Below are 19291 nucleotides of genomic sequence, written 5' to 3' on the forward strand. Positions count from 1 at the left end.
TTATTTAACTAGGCAAGTCAGTTAAGAACAAATTCTTATTTACAATGATGGCCTACCAGAAGGCAAAAGGCATCCTGCAGGGACAGGGGCTGGGATTCAAAATAAATAAATAAATAAATAAATATATATATATACAAAACACAGCAGCACAACATGGTAGCAGCACAAAACATGGTACAAACATTATTGGGCACAGACCACAGCCCAAACGGCAAGAAGGTAGAGACATCAATACATCACAAGAAGCGTGTCTATGATTGAGTCTTTGAATGAAGACATGGAGATAAAACGGCCCAGTTTGAGTGTTTGTTGAAGCTCGTTCCAGTGGCTAGCTGCAGCGAATTGAAAAGAGGCGCGACGCAGGGATGTGTGTGCTTTGGGGACCTTTAACAGAATGTGACTGGCAGAACGGGTGTGTATGTGAAGGGCTGCATTAGGTATCTCAGATAGGGGGGAGTGAGGCCTAAGATTAATGCCCATGATTTTGGAATGATATGTTCGATGAGGATACTTTTGGTCATGTAGTGTATGAGTGTAGAGCGACCATAATAGCCTACTAATGAAGTCAATAAAGTTTTAATCACATTTGTGCTATTTAATGTGAAGTATCCTGGATAATGTCCGAAACAGGGACGAAGTCCAACAAAAGTGACGCCGAAAAACTATTGACTGTTGAGGGGAGGACGCTTGAGAAAGGGAAAGAGAAGGGGCAGTAGAGGACCAAAATATATTGGAGGGTGAAACAGTAGCAGAGCCGAGGAGGACATTAAATCGAAGAAGCACTTCCTTATCAGTTGATCTTGTGGAGAGGGGGGTAAATTCGTGCTGTGGTAGTGGGAGTGTCGCGCCTTCTAATACGTTTTAAATTAGGTAGTGTGGATAACGCGGTCTCCGCTGTCTGTGTGTGCGCACGCGAGTGCCCTTGTGTGTGTGTGTGTGTGTGGAGGGGGGGGGGGGGGGGGGGTAGTAGTTCGTAATGACTTTTCAGCCTTGATACAATTAGGCTGTACAACTAAAAACGGACTGATCCCTTGGCGCATGAGAAGCTCGAGGGAATGTGAAAGGGAAGGACAACAATGCCATGGACAGTGACATGGGAAGATCCCGTTGAGGGTGCACTTGTTTGATCAATTTCATCATAACGTATTTATCCAATTTATGATGGGGTGGTTTGGATTTTCCTGTTTGCTGTTCGGTGTGTTACTCCGGCCAAGCAACACACAAAACGTTGTGCCTGACGCAGGTGAGTTTAGCCTACCTTATACAGGTGTGTCACGGTTAGAGAGATGGCTTTTGCATATTTGGCGCTGATTAAAGTCGGGATACTCAGTCACATCATTAGATAATCATTACTTTTCGAACAATGACCTTAGGATGCATCGTAATATTTATCTGATCACATGGCCTATTAGTGTGGTATAGCCTAAACCCGCAAAATAGTAACTTATTTACTGGGTATAGTATAAGTGTATTGTATTATTGACAGAGTTAATATTTTTCATGTAAAGTGTTTGTGTGTGTGTGTGAGTGAGTGAGTGTGAGAGAGAGAGAGAGAGAGAGAGAGAGAGAGAGAGAGAGAGAGAGAGAGAGAGAGAGAGAGAGAGACTTCCCGTTCTTGGCATTACAGTTGAAAGGGAGACAATGGAAGCTCTGTCTTTCATTGATATTGCTGTCTTCAAGAAAAACATTTGCCCTGCTGACTTCGGCCAGAATTGTTCTGGAAACAGGTAACATTCTGTTTGCCAAATTACAGTAACAAAGCTGTAATAATATATCCACGCTTATGGTAGTCCCCAACTAATTAAAAGTAAACATTTGGATCTATGACTCAGGTTTATTTGAAAAATATTAAGCAAAGCCTTTGGAGACATTTTTGTACAGGTCATAAAGGTGGGAACAAAGCTTAATGGGTTTTTTAGCTACTTTTTAATTACATAAACAGAGACTTAGGGTTTGACGGAAAAGCCATACTTCTTCTCTATTACAACCCTCACGCAGTCTCTCTTGCTCACAAACAGCTCACTGTGGAATGCAGAGGGAAGAGAGCTGCAAATCCCTTTGATCTCTCTCTCTCATGATCCTTCTCTTTTTCTCGCAGTACTTACACTGTCCTTTCTCCAAATATTTCACGAAGCTTCTATCTATTTTATAAGGGGTTAATAGGAGATACCGCCTCTGCCTCCATTCCCATCCCTCCCTCGCTCTCTTCTCCTCTCTCCTCTCCATCTGTGTTAGTTACTATTGTATGGTTGTTTTCAGACATTGGCTGATACCTTTCTCCTGATTGCTCTGCTCTCCCTCATCTCTGTTCTCCTTCATTTCCTCTCATCCCTCCCTCCCTCTCTCTCCCTACCACCACCACCATCATTTTCTAGCGCTCTATACAAGTTGAATGATTGTGGAATGTTGTTCCAAGAGGGCTCTCTGAAAGGAACAGAGAGCTGAAGATTATGTGGGTGACAGAGAGAGAGAGAGAGAGAGAGAGTGAGAAAGGGATAAAGGGAGATAAAAAAATAACAAAGGCTCTGCCGGAAGTAGAATAAAATGTGTGGAAGAAGTGACGCAATATGCATAATATGTATATGTGCCTTTGGATGATGGCAGTCATCTGTGTATGTCTTTGTCTGTGCGTCTGCGTCTGTACCTCCATCAGGCGTCAGCTTGTGATTGAATGATACCTGTATTGTTCTTACTAGACCAGAGCATGTCAGTGCATCACCCCAATAGCATGTTAGAACAGCAAAATCATTGGGTTGCTCCTGCATTCCTGCAGGGTTATACACCTGTTACAACAGGTCATGACAGCTGATGGAAAAATAGATGGGTTTCATCTGACATGCCCTTGTCTCTGAGGTGACAGAGGTATGTCTACTGTTTTACCAACTATATACTGTATAGCTGTTGCCAACCTGCTTTGGCAGTCAGCCTCGTGGGCGTTCTATCACACCAGTAACACACAGCAGAGAGCTGAGTCAGACACAGGACAAATGAAAATGTATGAGCTACTATATTTGAATTTACTGCAAGTGTGTTTTTGTTTTGTTAGTAGAAGCTGGGGTGTAGAAACTGGAGTGTTAGGAGAAGCGATTTAGATTTTACTGGAAATGATTATTGTATGTAGACGGTTGAGAGAGCAACTGGGGCTAAATTGTTTCTGAGAATAAAGATCCAGTGACCATTATAATGTGCTCATCAGAGTGCGTCTGGCCAGACTGTGGCTATTCTCTGCACATAATGTTCTCTGTCTCTCTTTTTATATTTCTCTCGCTCTCTCTCTGTTTTTTTTTCTCTTTCTCTAGTTTGTGTCCGTTTTCTTCCAACTATCCTCAGTTTTTAATCTGTTTAATTTCTCTCACTCCCCTTGACAGTCATCTCTCAACCACATACCTTTATCCATATTTTAGCACTCGTCTCGTCATCCCTCTTTCCTTTCCTCTCTCTTGTCCTGTGTTGTCCTGTGTTCTATGGCTTGGATCCCAGTCTGTGTTTGAATAAAATGGCTTAAACCAATAAAGTTTATTTTGACTGATCACACAAAGAAGAGCTAATATTTAGATTTGGACATAGGAAGATTAGCAAGTAAAGAACTACCACGACAGGTAATAACATTGGCAAACAATGTGTTTTGAAAAGCTTTTCATTACAAATGTTTTTTTGTTGCCTTGTGGAATCTGTTCCTGGGCTTGCAGCCACATGCCTGCTTACAATTCTCTCTGTAGATATACAGTATCAGGGATAAATAGCTTTAGTGTGATCGCTCTCTCTCTCTCTCTCTCTCTCTCTCTCTCTCTCTCTCTCTCTCTCTCTCTCTCTCACTCTCACTCAGCTTTGAACTGTTGTGAAGGGGACATCCTGCTCCTGTTGGATTCTTCAGGAAGTGTGTCATCCTATGAGTTCTCTCGCCTGCTGCGCTTCCTGTCTGAGCTGCTCCTCCCCTTCTCACTTGGGCAGGGCCAGGTAAGGGTGGGGTTGCTGCAGGTGGGCACTGAGCCACACCTGGAGTTTGGTCTGGACACCCACAGCACCCAGCCTGGCCTACAGGGGGCACTGCAGAGGACCAGGCAGCTCCAGGGGGACACCAACACTGAGGCTGCCCTCATACTGGCACAGGGGCTGCTAGCCAGGACTGGAGTTGGGGATGAAACAAAGCTCCCTAAGGTGCTGGTGTGGCTAACGGATGGGGTAGAGCCGGGCGTGGTGGATGTACCAATGGCAGAGCTGAGAACGGCGGGCGTGTCCGTGCTGGCTGTCTCTACAGGACACGGGAACTACCAGGTGCTGCGGAGGGTGGTGACCGCACCCATCGAGTCCCACCTGTACTTTGTGGACATCGATGACATCAGCATCATCACAGAGGACCTGAGGGAGGCCATCATTGGTGTGTGGGGCGGGGGGAGGGAGGGAGGGGGTAGTGACTCACAAAGGGTGGATACAAAGACAGAGGAAATAGATGACAATATATGAAATAAAGCAATTTGCCCTTCAAACAGCACAGCATTGTATAAAACCATTCTGCACACATACCGTTTTCACTTCTAACACTACAGAGGTGGGACTATACTACTTGACTAGAACTGAGTTTCTAGACTCAAGTATTTATAGACAGTCCTGAGATTGCAGCCTCTGTAGTGTCCATGCAAACTCCCCACCTGAGGTGTATATCTCCCCGCACCCTCCCCCCCTCTTTCTCTCTCTTAGAGCTGATCCGTGCTGAGGGCCTGCGGGTGGTAGAGGTGTCCTCCCACAGTGCCGTGCTGCAGTGGCGTCCTGTCCTCAGCGCCAACACAGGCTTCTATGAGGTCCACTATAATTCTATGCTGCCAGGTGGCGGGAAGGGTCAGCCTAGTGGCGGGGCCAGCAGCGGGGTGCAGTACCACAGACGAACCCTCCCTGGGGATGCCAGCTGGATAAAGCTGAGTGGTCTGCAACCAGACACCAGCTACACTGCCTCCCTCACCCCAAAGTCCAACCAGGACTACCTCAACACCCTCAGTGCCAACTTCACCACACTACCCGGTGAGAGGGCAGGAGGAAGAGAGACTGGGAGAGGAGGAAGAGGGGATGGAAAGAAAGGGATTGGAATAGATGTCAGGAATGTGGGAGTGGAATATAAAGTTCAGTGATGCGGTAGAAATATGAAATAAGAATAGTCTAATAGAAAATCATCACTGGTAGACAATCTTTTTACATTATTGAACAACTTGTTGTGCATAATAATAATCTATTTTATTTTTCTGTCATCCCCCTCCCCTCTCCTCCCTGTCCTCTCCTCTCACACACCCTAGAGGTGTTGAGCCCAGCAGTGGTCACGGTGTCAGACTCAGGTCCTGACAGGGTGCGAGTGAGCTGGGGTCCTCTGCAGCCTGAGCAGGTCCAGAGGTACCAGATAGAGTATGGCGCTCTACCCAGTGGACAGGTCCACATGGTTATGCTACACGGACATCAGAATACCACTCTGCTCACTGGTCTAGAGCAAGAGACACAATACCTGGTCACCATCAGCGCCCTGTACTCCACTGGCAAAGAGAAGGCTTTGTCTGTCAAGGCCTGCACTCAGGAGGGTAAGATGTGTGTGTTTTTGTTCACCCTCTGAATGGCAGACATACACAATCCATGTTTTAGTTGTCTCAAGGCTTAAAAATCATTATTTAAACTGTCTCCTCCCCTTCATCTACACTGATTGAAGTGGATTTAACATGTGGCATCAATAAGGGATCATAGCTTTCACGTGGATTCACCTCGTCAGTCTATGTCATGGAAAGAGCAGGTGTTCTTAAGGTTTTGTATACTCTGTGTATTTATCGTAGTCATTTATAAGGAGTCCATCCCTCCCACTTTTACCTTTGGGCCTGGCCCCTCTCTTTTTTTGTTCTGTGATTTATGTATTTTATAACAAAGCACAGACACTAACTTGTCCTCTATCTCTGTGTGTATCTCAGTGCTGCCTGCCCTGGCTGACCTCCAGCTGACCCCAGTGGGGCGAGATGAGGTGCAGGTCCGGTGGCGAGGCCACGAAGAGGGTCTGAGGGGGTACTGGCTCAGCTGGGAGATGGGTGAGACAGAGATCCCCTCCCGCCCTGCGTCCTCTTCCCTATACCTGCTCCCTGGCTCCTTGTCCACGCTGCTCACACACCTGGCCCCCAGCAGCCGAGTGTGTGTGTCCCCTGTCTACCGCACGGCCCTGGGAGAGGGGCTCTGCTGCACCACACACACACAAACTGGTCTGACACTACGCACACAGACACACACACACACAGGTCTCCCAGCCTTATATTGGACTTGAACGATTTATTGAATCGACACATTATAGTCATTGTAATTATAAGGAAGTAGTCGTCTTCATATGTCTAACTGCACTCACTTTTTCTCTCTCTCCCTCTCTCTCACTTCGATAGAGCAGTATTTTGCGGTTATCAATGAGATTTGCCTGCAGTCAGAGAGCTGAAGTGGAGGAAATGTTTGAAATTTGATGTGCTTCATTGCCACATCAATGTGGTACAATGGAGTCACATCTCTATGTCGCTTCAAACCACTTGATTATCCAGTATTCACACCCCTTGACTTTTTCCACATTTTGTTGTGTTACAGCCCCAAATTAAATGGATTACATTTAGATTTATTTTGTCACTGGCCTACACACAATACCACATAATGTTTTTCAACATTTTTACAACTTATTTCAAATGAAAAGCTGAAATGTCTTGAGTCAATAAGTACTACAAAGATACAGGCGTCCTTCCTAACCATTTGCCTGAGAGGAAGGAAACCGCTCAGGGATTTCACCATTAGACCAATGGTGACTTTAAAACAGTTACAGAGTTTAAGGACTGTGAGGAGACAACTGAGGATGACTCAACAACATTGTAGTTACTCCACAATACTAACCTAATTGACAGAGTGAAAATAAGGAAGCCTGTACAGAATAAAACATATTCCAAAACATGCATCCTGTTTGCAACAAGGCATTAAAGTAATACTGCAAAAGTAATACTGCAAGCAATTACATTTTTGTCTGAAGACAAAGTGTTATGTTTGCGGCAAATCTAATACAACACACTACTGACTACCACGCTCCATATTTTCAAGCATAATTGTGGTGGCTGCATCATGTTATGGGTATGCTTGTAATCGTTAAGGACTGGGGGATTTTTCAGGATAAAAAATAAACGTAATGGAGCTAAGCACAGGCAAAATCCTTTGTCAGTCTGCTTTCCACTGGACACGGTGAGAGGAATTCACCTTTCAGCAGGACAATAACCTTAAACACAAATCCAAATCTACACTGGAGTTGCTTACCAAGAAGACAGTGAATGTTCCTGAGTGGCTGAGTTACAGTTTTGACATAAATCTATTTAAAAATCTATGGCAAGACCTGAAAATGGTTGCCTAGCAATGATTAAGAACCAATTTGACAAAGCATGAAAACATTTGAAAATAATATTTTTGTATTTCATTTTCGAAAATGTCTAAAAATATGTTTTCACTTTGTTATTATGGGGCATTGAAGGTACACAATACATTTAAGCCATTTAGAATTCAAGCTGTAACACAACAAAATGTGTAATAAGTAGAGGTATGAATACTTTCTGAAGGCCATGTAAGTGGATTATGTTGTCATTTCATAAGGGTCCTGGGTCATCTGGGTCAAGATAAAGAAGTGTAGCTTCAGCATAGAACTGTTGTGATCCAAATGGATGGATTCCATTTCTCTGACTCCAATGAGAAGGATTGCCACTGATGGGGGATAGGTAGATGAGGATGAAGAGAAAGAAGGGTGGATAGAGGGGAACAAAGAAGACATAGAACCTCCTAACTTTCTTGAATAACCGTATCTTCTCTCCCATCATCCATCTGGTCATAGTGTGGGCATGCTGTTACACATAGGCATTTTAACTATTTCTGATAACAATATAACTATATTCACTTCATAAACAAGATGTAAAATCAAAATGTACTTGTATGCTTTCTCACATATTTTTTATATTCAGTTTACAGTTTAGCTTCCACATAATAGGCTGCAGTCAACATATGAACCCATCAGCCTGGCTCTTGTGAACTTGCTTGTGAAGATCGCCATCTAGTGGGACACATCTTTTACCACAGGCTGTGACAATCAGGCCTATGTTCAACTTTTTCAACTCTTTCTCTGCTGCACAGTACACCCCTAAGTGTGAATATAATGCAAAAAACTAAGTCCATTTTCCAATTGAACAGCAATGCATTGGTCTCATATAGAGGGTAGATAAATTGCAATATCTGAAAACAGGAAAACATTTCCTCTCACATCTCATCTCCTGGGTCGTTCCATGTAATTTCAGCAAGCCATGACACAAACCATCTCAGATTGTTCCCGAAATAGTTTCTGTAGTAAAAAAACAGATTAGATAAGAATTCCAGCAAAAATATTTTGTTTAAATATAATTTTATCTCTGAGAAATTAAACTAATTGATTGCATCCAAATTGGCCATTTAAATGTATAGGATTCATATAATATTTAATAAATATAGTACCTAACATCCAAAACCTTTTTCTAACAATGAGTAAAACACGAGGAATCCAAAGAAATTGTCAAAAGTCACCCACAGACTCCCCACACCCCACGACAATCCAGAGAAGGCTGGTGGAAGGAGCCATAGGAGGACGGACTCATTGTAATGGCCGGGATGGAATCAATGGAACGGAGTCCAACCGGTCGTTTCCATGTGTTTGGTACCATTTCATCCATTCCATTCCAGCCATTATAATGATCCCTACCTTCTATATCTCCTCCCACCAGCCTCCTCTGCGCCAATCTCACCTCCAACAACTCTATGCAGCCTCAATGTTAATAAAGGGATAGTTCACCCAAATTACAAACTGATGTACTGACGTATTGGTTTCCTTACCCTGTAAGCAGTTTATGGACAAGGTATGACAAGGTTTTGTTTACCGAGCCACTGTTTCTTTTTAGCATTTGTGGCACATATCCAATGCAAGTCAACGGTACCTATATTAGCATTTTTACACTTCATATCTAAATAATCTGTAACTAATAACAGGAACCACATTTCCATCCACAATTTTTAGGCCAGTAAATTCCTAAATATTTAAAAAAACAAACATGACAGCTGTAATGGAAACAGGAAGTTTCGTTACAATTGTATAAATGCAGACAGATCATTAATTCGTTCGACATGGTGGGATCTTTTTGTGTATGAAAAATTAATTATGCAAGAAAAGGTGGTGCAAATTACAAATATCCATCATATCGAAGTAAACTTAGAGTCACAAAGTGATATGGTGTGTGGTCCTCCCTAGGGTTGTGGTGGTCATGACATTTTGTCAGCTGTGATTGTCAAGCGAATAACTGCCGGTTTCACGGTAATGGACCGTTAATTAACATAAACACATTTAGCATCTCCTGGCTTCCACGCATAACCTACAAGCCACTGATGCAGACCTTTGGAACATCTACATTTTAAAAAGTCTAATAAATCCATGTAGACGGGTCTAAAGAAGTCTATTTCAGAATAACAGAATAGCATACTCTTGAGTTGTCCTTGTGATAGGCCCTGATATGGCTATGCCATATTAATTTAGCAGACACGATTTTCTTAGAATTCCATTACATTATTTTATAGTATGAAGAAACCAATTGAATAAAATAGAAAATATATTTTCTCCAAAGATTTAAGGGTAAAATATTTGGTGGAAATCGGATTTGAAGTACTATATTTATTGAATATTATACGAATCTTATACATTTAAATGGCCAATTTGGGTGCAATCAATTCGATGCATTTCTCAGAGATCAACTAAATAATTTTGCAGGATTGCTAATCTAATCTTTTTCTATCTACAGAAATGATTTAAATACAATCTGAGATGGTGGGTGTCGAAATACTTTCTTGTACTTTTTCAAGTGGAACGACCCTTATATTCTATGTACTCAGTGTTAATATCATATGAGGTAATAAAACGAGTGTAAATTGCTTCTCCTTTTTTAAGTAATTTTATTTTGGAGTGTAAAAATCAATACAACACACACACACACACACAAGCAACTGTATGATTGTTGTCAGGTACAGTATGACCATTAATATCTCTAGACACCATTGTCAAATTGTCACATGCTGTAGCCTTGCTGCCCCAACATAAATTGATCTGCATTAAGATTTAGCCTATTAAACGGCAATTATTTTTTACACAAGTGAGCCCATTTTATCAATGATAGGTTCTTCCCTCAAGAGACAATAACCTTTTCAACTGCAACACGCTTAGAAATAACATTATGGTATCAAAACAATGCAAACTTTGACAAAACGATGAAAGACCGGAATTTGCAGAAATAAAAATTAACCGCTTCCACCCGTTTAAAAGATACTGCTATTATTGGTTTACGCAACGAAATTCAAGACCACAATAACCAATCACAACCCGTATGAAGAATAGCAAGGGGCGCGGTTTACATACGGCCCATCCAATCCGTAGAGGCTGTACTGGAGTCCCGTGCTGGACTGGGCCTCGGTCTTGCCTGGTGTCATGCAACCGACAATTGAATATGTGATGGCGGCAGAAGACTTGAGAATTCCCGGGGAGGGAATTCTTATAGGGGATAAGATATACTCTGGTGTAACCCTAACTTTAGATAACTGTCTCCTGCCACTGGAGCGACTACAGCAGAGTCCGTCCGCTGAACATGGGCTCTCCGCGGATACCGAGGAGCAGCTGCGAATGCGGGGCTGTGAGTTGATACAGGCCGCGGGTATTCTGCTTAGACTCCCGCAGGTTGGTAACAGCTATCTAGCTAACTATTGTGCCGAAGTTAAGTAGAATTTGCATTCAAAGTCAGACAAATCTAATTATACAGGTCAAACACGAGACCATGTCTAGAATCAACAGCTAAGTTAAAGACGCATGTTGTTTACCAATGAGGCAGGCCATGCGATTGATTTAAATCGTAGTTAGCAAGTTAATTGATAAACGTTCTCTCCAGGTAGCCATGGCCACGGGGCAGATCCTTTTCCAGAGGTTCTACTATTGCAAATCGTTCGTCAGACACTGTGCAGAGGTAGGACCCTCATTATCATGCTCTGTTTGGCAACAAGTTCCATTGCAAAAATCCTTTATCAGACTTAGCTCAAACATTCACCCCTTTACTATTTGTTCACACTGTTGCTGTGACAAACTAATCTCATGATGCTATTTGTCCTCTTTCCCCTTCTCAAAATACCCATCTACCTCCCTGCCTGCCTCTTTCCAGATGGTTGCCATGGCTTGTGTGCACCTGGCTTCAAAGATCGAGGAGGAACCGCGCAGGGTACGAGATGTTCTCAATGTGTTCTACCACCTCAAACACAGCAAAGGCAAAAGGTAAGGGGTTCTGAACTCCTCTTCCAGTTATCACAACCCTCTTGCGGTATTCTGTATATCGCTAACCATGTGTATCTTCCAGGGCCCAGGTCCCCATGCCTTTGGATGCCAGCTACATCAGTGCCAAGGCTCAGGTGATCAAGACGGAGAGGAGAGTACTGAAGGAGCTGGGCTTCTGTGTGCATGTCAAACACCCCCACAAGGCAAGCAGCAGACTCCTTACCTCACCACCTTCAATACATTCAGTGGCGCATTTGATCTAAAACAGGACAATTGATAACCACTGTGGTTTAGGCCCTGTTTGCTCTACTGGTTTCTTGTGATTGCTACTGTAGGCTTGGATTTGTATTACCATGACATGCCTAACAAATTATCTTGTCTACGGCAATTTACATTGCATCTGGTCTTGGGAACACATCCCTAACAGTTTTTGTGCTCCTCTGTCACAGATCATTGTGATGTACCTCCAGGTGCTGGAGTGTGAGAAGAACACCAAGCTGGTACAGACAGCTTGGTGAGTATCTTCTTGATATTTTGTTTAATCATTTCTCAGTGTATCTCAAATGTCATATTAGGAAGAGTTCTTATTTATCTATTTTTATCTCGCTCTCCACCTCTCTCTGCTGCTATCTGTTTTCTAGGAATTACATGAATGACAGTCTGAGGACAGATGTGTTCCTGAGGTTCAGTGCTGAGACCGTGGCCTGTGCCTGTATCTACCTGTCAGCCAGAACACTTCAGGTAGGACACTACAGTGTACACTTGTAGTGCTTTTAACATGCTAACACATAAGGTATTTTACAGTAATATACCATCCCAGGTTGTCATTCATACACCTGCACATATCAGCACACCTACTACACAAACCAAGATTTTATCTAAGGACATATGCTCAAACATGATTAGCTGGTCTATCTATATAGCTCCCAGATGTCCATAACAGCGACATGACCACCTGTCTGATTCCTCACCCTCCTCCCGTCTTCCATGCAGATCCCTCTGCCGGACCAGCCTCCCTGGTTCCTGCTGTTTGGTGCGTCTGAGGAGGACCTGAGGGAGATCTGTGGGCGGATCCTGAGGCTGTACTCACTGCCCAACGTCTCCCTCCCCAGTATGTTAAAAGAAGTGGACCAGTGTCACCTGGCCCTGGAAGCACGCATCGCCAAGGCTAAGCTGGCAGGAGGGGGACTGCTGGCTGTGGGCACCCCCACCCTGGACGTCCCCTCCAGCTTCTCCCCTGCCTCCAAAGCAGGTGAGACAGACGCACACCACTCACCCATAGGAAACACACTGTGTAATAAGTGATATCTTAATGTTTTATATCATGCTTTTTTGTTTCTATTTCCTTATTTTTGCATCCTGGCATCTTTAAAAAATATATATTATTACCATCCTCTCCACTTCTGTTTGTCTCATGTGCTCATCATTTCCTTTAGCAACCCTTTGACTTTGTAACCATTTCCTCCTACAAAGTTCCTTATTCTCATCTGTCTTTGTCCTAGCGTCGCCTGCTGTACCACAGACCAACAGGGAGTCTCCCCTAAATCAAGTCGCCCTAAAAAATGCCTGCCGGAAACTCACTAACGGAGACGAGTAAGTATTCTTCCTCTACTGGAGTATGGGGATATCTGTACTGAGTATATTTGTGCGATTGAATGGAGCTGCTTTCCCTCATGAAATGAAGACTCTTCTATTTTTCCTTTTCTTCTTCTTTTTTTTCTCAGGAAGAAAAGAGGGAGTCGTAGTGATGAGAGAAGAGAGACTCAGTCCATGTCTCCTTCCAGAAGAAGGTATGGAAGAAGCACTGTGCCTTACTCTGTTTCATACGGACTCCATATTGAGTCTCAGCTCTGAGACTAACTTCACTCTCTGTTTTCAGACGCAGTCGCAGTGTCTCTTCTCCTTTGCGCTCTGTCTCTCCCACCCACCGCCAGAAAATCAGTCGCCGGGATAGAGAAAGGGAAAAAGAGCGGGAGCGTCGGCGGGAACGGGAGAGGGAGCGGGGAAGAGGAAGGAGAGATGAATACTCACGTAGAAGATAACTCTCGTAGGTGTTATCAAGGAAGAGCTATCGTAAATGACCTATGGAACAGCACATCATGGACCAAATACAAGCCAGACTTTCCAATGTTTTCACTTTTGTAGATTGTTTGTGTTACATTATAATTTGGGAAACTATGCTCTAAGATCATAGTCCAAAGCTTTTGTCTGAACAATATTTTTGAAATAAAAATGCTTTTAGATGATCTGTTGTCTTGTTTTATGAATGGCATCAAGTGATTTAGATCACTTCATTGGTCAACCTCACACAAGGTTCAACTGAAATGTGACTTCCGCTTTTAACCCAAACCCTCCGAAAGGTTTTGATGCTGTTGTGGGGGGTTAAGTACCTTGCTTAATGGCTTCTAGGATTTTGATACCAACAACCCTCCGGTTGCTAGCTTTACGTTCTGCCAGGTTTTCCAGTCGTACCCGGGATTCAAACTGGCAACCCTCTAACTGCTAGGCTACCTGCCACCCATTCAGCGCCACAACCAAACACACCTCTACATCCCTCCCTAGGGAAGCTAGACATGATCATGAACCTAGCTGCTAAGGAAGCATGTTTTAATTAGGCTGACTGATGAATCTCTCGTGTAGCTGAACTCTGGGATTGAAACCCCCCACAATATCTCTGGCCTAGCAGAAGTTAGTTGAGTAACTAGGGAAAGTTACTCAAAGTTACTCATCTAAAAAAAAAAAAAAAAAAACTTTGAAAATAGGACCCTGGATTAGGATGCAGAGAGACAAAGTATTCTACCCAGGACTCAATCTAATTCAGTAGCTGAGATGGAGGCCCCAATGCCGGAGTTGAGAGGGCAGGGGCCGGTGGGGATGGGGCTCTCTGTCACCATGTCTCCCACTCAGACCGCCTTCTACATTATTCTGATCCTGCTGGGTATCACGGTTAACACCACAGTGGTTGGTGTGATCGGGGAGAATGTGTTCACAGACCCCAGTGGAGTACATAACTCAGACATCAACCTGGTGAACATGGCCCTCTCCAACCTGCTCATGTCTGTCCTGACGAACGCCCTGCTGGTCATCGCTGACCTGGAGCTGGATTGGTCTGGGACAGGTGTCGAGCACTGGAGTAGAAGATGCTGAAGAATAATGGCTTTATGTGGGTGCTCGAGACAAGGGTGAGGCAAGTATGGGGATTGTGTGTGGTTTGGGCTCTAAGTAAAAGGTTTGTGATTATGGGATTTGGTATTTAAGATATCAGAGGGTTTTGGGCTGATCTTTGAGAAATGGTAGTTTAAAATGCAAGCGCAAGGGAGGGTGGTGTGGTCTGTGATTGGAGATATGCTATGTGAAATGAAAGCAAGCTGACAATATACCGTGCCATAATTACTGGAATTAGTATTGTTCCGGTTGACACTATTGTGTACACACACACACAGACACACACAAAAACTGACACCCAGCTCTCTCTCTGTAGCTGTCCTCCTCCAGAGACTGGTGTTGCTTCCTGATGGGGGTGTGGGTGTGGCTTCACTGCCTTGTCTCCTCTCCCCTCCAACACTTCCCACCCCTCTGCTCTTTTCTCCTATCTTCTCATCCCCTCCCCTCTTCTCATCTCCTCTCTCCTCCCCGTCCCATGCAGACCCTGATGTTGTTCAACAGCACCACACACGCCCTGCTGGGCTGTTTGTGGAACTTCCCCTCCAGCTACGCGGGCCTGGCCTAAGCCACCACCTCCATGGTGATCCACAAGACAGTGCCCATTATGCTGATGGCCATCAACAACCTGGCCTCCCTCTACACGCTCTACGCCCATAGCAGGACCCGCTACCCCACACACATGACCACGGACGCACCCGCCCTGAAGAGGGTACCGTCCGAGAGACGAGCTGCCAAGGTGAGAGAGGCTGGACAGGATTCAGAATTATGCCATGTTATATGTACCCTGCTTACTATGGATGGAAGGATGGAGAAGTACAGCACATGTAATGTGTACCTGTAACATGAGGAATGTTGGAAAAAATAGCTTATGGGTTACCAAGGTGTTTCTGTACAGCACTCTGTGACATCTGCTGATATAAAAAAAGGCTTTATAAATAGATTTGATTGATTGATTGATGATCTAGGTTCGCTTTTAATTAACAGTGTTATTACAGAAAATGCATGTTTATGTGTATGTTTTATGACCCTTATGCTGAGAGAAGAAGAAAACAAGTAAATAGTTTCACAGTATTTCCCCTCCCTGCCCTCCCTCTTTCTCTAGGTGATTCCAGCCCTCATAATGCTCTTCAATGGGTCTTGGGGAACCAGCCTCATCTCTATAAACTACTTTAACTACAACCAAGGTTTGTCAGCCGAGTTCCTCCTGGTTACAGCTCGCTTTGCCAACACCATCTTCAATGCCATTTCGCCCATCGTGCTGGCAGTGGGTCACCGGCGGCTGCGTGCTGTCATTAAGTCTATTCTTACTCACTGACAGAGCCCACACTCTGACACACACACTGCAACTGACATAATGGGGAAGTCAGTGGAAAGATATTATACTTGCCCTCAACCTAACAGTAACATAGAATTATATGGTTGTTAGCATTCCTCTAACCATTGGCATCCATTTTGATCCTCTTCCTTAGGCATGCTATTTTAATATGGCCACTATGAGAGACAAACCCATTCATGTTTATGACCATTTCAAAGGATGCAATGATCAGTACTGAGGAAGAGCACTGTCACTTGTTTGGAGGGGTTTTGTAGTAAAGATTGTTGACTTCTTAATTGAAATAAAATGTGATACTCTGTACTTGTCAGTGAGACTACATTAACACAATTTATTTCTGGCAAGCTGACTTTTTGTGAGTGAGAAAATGTTTTTGATGTATTGACTGTACTTAAGAGGGCACTCCTAGCTGTAGATAGTTGTTGTTACATGTTCTGACTTGTTTGCTCTTTAATAAACAGTCAAATCCCATCTCCCAGCCTCTGAGACAGTTTATGCCCTGAGGTTCCTCTACATCAGAGTTTCACAAACTTCACAATATTTCAATACTCCAAATGTAGTAGAAGATCTTAAACATTCCAATACTTTAAAAGTACTATGGTATTTATTGGGTGGTTTATTACATATTTAGACAGGGTTTTATATACATGTTGACATTTAAACACAGACTGAAGGGGAGGTAAGCATTGGTATGATACCATACAGTGGTATGCCTTAATTCATTCATTCATTTATTTGCTTTAACTCTCTCCTCTTATTTGATAACCTCTCTCTCCTTCTGAATAGTGAAAACGGTTTGTTTTGCAGTCGTCTCCCTTGTGTCTGGAGCTTTGCTTTCATCTATTATTTTCTCCTGTTGACATTTCACTCTGTCAGCACAGCCAGCGATCATCTTCATGATCCTCTTCCTCAGCTTGCCGTGTCCCAGAGCCACCACCATGGGACTGAAGCCCACAAACACAGAAGCAGAGAAGTGGGCCACAGTCAGCAGCTCCTCCGCATGGAGCCCCCTGTTATGGTTATAGTATGTCACCGCTGCAACTTGCAGGACCCAGCACACCACAAACAGCATCACCAGCAACATAATCACATGACTGGCCTTGCGTTCACTGGACACATGTCTGTCCAGCTCGCCATGCGTCCCTCCCACTGCCTCGCCCGTCGAGGTGACGGCCCGGATGTGTTTGGCCAGCGAGTGCAGCGTAGCCAGGTTGGTGCCCACCATCAGCATCAGGGGAACCACCTCATTGAGGACCAGGGAGGTGGAGGCGAAGGCCGAGCCCTGCTCCTCCGAGGGGAATTCCCACATACAGCCCAGCAGGGGCCTGGTGGTGCAGCTGATCACCATCAGCTCCACCGTGGCATTGCCTTGGACATGTGTGGTGTAAACCAGCGCTGGCAAGGAAAAGGCGAGATTGAGTCCCCAGACAAGCCCCAGAGCCACCCACACCTTCCTCCTCTCATGCTCCTGTGCAAGGGGGCCCATGGCTACATGCTGTCGCTTCAGGGTGGCACAGTGGAAGGCACTGAGGGTCAGAGTGACCCAGCAGCCCACGGCCCGCCACCACACCCACAGCAACATGAAGAGGCGGCACCAGCCCTGGGACAGTGACACGTCCAGACCCAGATCAGACACAAAGATGGGTACTGTGCGGAACAGAGACGTCAGCAGGTTGGCCAGCGACAGGTTCACCAGGATGATGTCAGAGGGAGGGAGCCGACGAGACAAATTTCCAATGGCCGACTGGAACACCTTAGAGAGAGGGAGAGAGAGAGTATAATTAATTATTACACTTAACACTGTGTGATGTCCTCTTAAGCTGATATTCCATGGCTATCGGCAGTTAGGGTTCCATTTCTTTTTTTGATAGTTCTCTCCTCACCACATGGATGACCAGTATGTTTCCCAGGATGCCAGAGAAGACCAGAAACCCAAACAGAATAGCATCTACAGTGAGGACCTCCGACATCGCATCGTCCTCAGCATGGCGCCACTATTTATTTCTTATTCATTGCATGGATGTGTCTCAACTATCAAGAGTGGTGAGAGCTACTCTCCCTACTCTGTTACTCTACCAGGGTATCCATTGTATATCTGCCTTTATCCTGTTCATTGTGAACTATTTATATAGACACACACACTCATACACAAACAAAGCCATACCGTTGCTGACCCAGCTCAGGGTCAATTTACTCCAATAATTTGTCGCCTAGATACCATGCCCTTACCTGCTGCTAAGGTATGCAGATTTTTCACTCCATTGGCCAACTGCAAAAACACACACCTCTTATCAACTCATACCCCACAGACAGGCCACATCTACAAGAAATGTGAGGCTGACTAACACCTGAGACCATAAAGATATACAAATAATTTCAGCTCATTTCAGTGGGTGTCCAGACATGTATTTATTTTTTTGCCCTGTTACACAGCTGGCTGTAAATGGTTCATTCAAACAAATAAAACATAGTGAAATCTTCCTATTTTAACAGGGGTATGTTATTGTGTCAGATATCTGTTGGCCCATACATGTATATTTAGATGTTTGTTTGTTATGTTATAATCCATTCGTTTGTGCCCCATCCCATGAGTGTCTCTACCCCCTCATCGTTAGCTCCCATTGTTCAGATGTAGAGAGGCATCATCAGACTAATTTACCCAGCATACCCCAGGGGCTTCCCAGGGGTCTTATTAAAACCATCCCATCCACTGATGCTGCAGTATTATTAATTAATCACACTGTTCCTGTCCTCTCCCTTGGCCCTACTAGCTTGCCTATTGTTTCCTTTTGGGAATGGAAAAATAATAATTATCTCCAATAACCTTGTCAGTGAACTGCTGAGTCGAATTGATCAGAAATTAAAATTAAATGCTCTCAAATTCAAGATCTTCATATATATGAAGCTTTTTTGTGACCATTATATCTGCCAGTAGGTGTTGTTAGACTTGGAGTTGTATTACCTATAGGATGATTAGGCTCCTCATCAACACAGCAATCAATGTGTATTTAGATTGTTGTAATCGAGCTCTGGTTATCCATTATCTGATCGTTCTAACGATGATACTATTTTAAAGAGGTTAAAAAGAGGTTGTACAACTAACCAGAAATTAATGTTTCCGAAAAAAATCTTCAGAAGTGTTTGAGTGTGAGCTAAAGAAACCTAGCTCTCTACAAGGTCTGCCGTTTAACTAGCGCCAGAATATTGTGGAACGTTATAGACCTATTATCAACTATCACCACTTGAGGTCGCTGTAGGTTTGGAAATAGCATCACATCAAAACCAACTACAGCCCTGGGTTACCACTGACAATATTCAAATGTCCGCGTAAGTAACATATACTAATCTCATTAATGTGTTAAAAACTGTTACCAGAGTTAATTGCTGCAAGTTTCATAGTCTTCTACAATACATTTTTTTCCTGAAAATAGGGCATTTGT

At 43.9% G+C, this 19291-nt stretch overlaps 3 protein-coding genes and 1 pseudogene across 3 annotated transcripts; 3 read left to right on the forward strand and 1 right to left on the reverse strand.

Moving 5' to 3' along the window:
* Positions 1 to 672: 672 nt before the first annotated feature.
* LOC139371119 (von Willebrand factor A domain-containing protein 1-like) lies at positions 673 to 9973 on the forward strand. Its single transcript, XM_071111197.1, has 5 exons — positions 673 to 1243; positions 3827 to 4378; positions 4699 to 5016; positions 5286 to 5561; positions 5940 to 9973. Exons 1-5 carry the CDS (start codon positions 1159 to 1161, stop codon positions 6281 to 6283), a joined length of 1575 nt encoding a protein of 524 aa, XP_070967298.1. The 5' UTR covers positions 673 to 1158; the 3' UTR covers positions 6284 to 9973.
* Positions 9974 to 10408: 435 nt separating this feature from the next.
* Positions 10409 to 13599, forward strand: LOC139369828 (cyclin-L1-like). Its single transcript, XM_071109104.1, has 10 exons — positions 10409 to 10768; positions 10977 to 11051; positions 11244 to 11353; positions 11436 to 11556; positions 11803 to 11867; positions 11995 to 12094; positions 12347 to 12605; positions 12856 to 12946; positions 13078 to 13143; positions 13233 to 13599. Exons 1-10 carry the CDS (start codon positions 10523 to 10525, stop codon positions 13393 to 13395), a joined length of 1296 nt encoding a protein of 431 aa, XP_070965205.1. The 5' UTR covers positions 10409 to 10522; the 3' UTR covers positions 13396 to 13599.
* Positions 13600 to 14993: 1394 nt separating this feature from the next.
* LOC139369458 (olfactory receptor class A-like protein 4) lies at positions 14994 to 15833 on the forward strand (annotated as a pseudogene).
* Positions 15834 to 16605: 772 nt separating this feature from the next.
* On the reverse strand, positions 16606 to 17891 carry LOC139369459 (olfactory receptor class A-like protein 4). Its single transcript, XM_071108720.1, has 2 exons — positions 17735 to 17891; positions 16606 to 17604 (listed from the first exon to the last, which is right to left on the reverse strand). Exons 1-2 carry the CDS (start codon positions 17819 to 17821, stop codon positions 16606 to 16608), a joined length of 1086 nt encoding a protein of 361 aa, XP_070964821.1. The 5' UTR covers positions 17822 to 17891.
* Between the last annotated feature and the right edge of the window lie 1400 nt (positions 17892 to 19291).

Source organism: Oncorhynchus clarkii, chromosome 17 (assembly GCF_045791955.1).
Source record: "Oncorhynchus clarkii lewisi isolate Uvic-CL-2024 chromosome 17, UVic_Ocla_1.0, whole genome shotgun sequence".
In the NCBI taxonomy this organism is placed as follows: domain Eukaryota; kingdom Metazoa; phylum Chordata; class Actinopteri; order Salmoniformes; family Salmonidae; genus Oncorhynchus; species Oncorhynchus clarkii.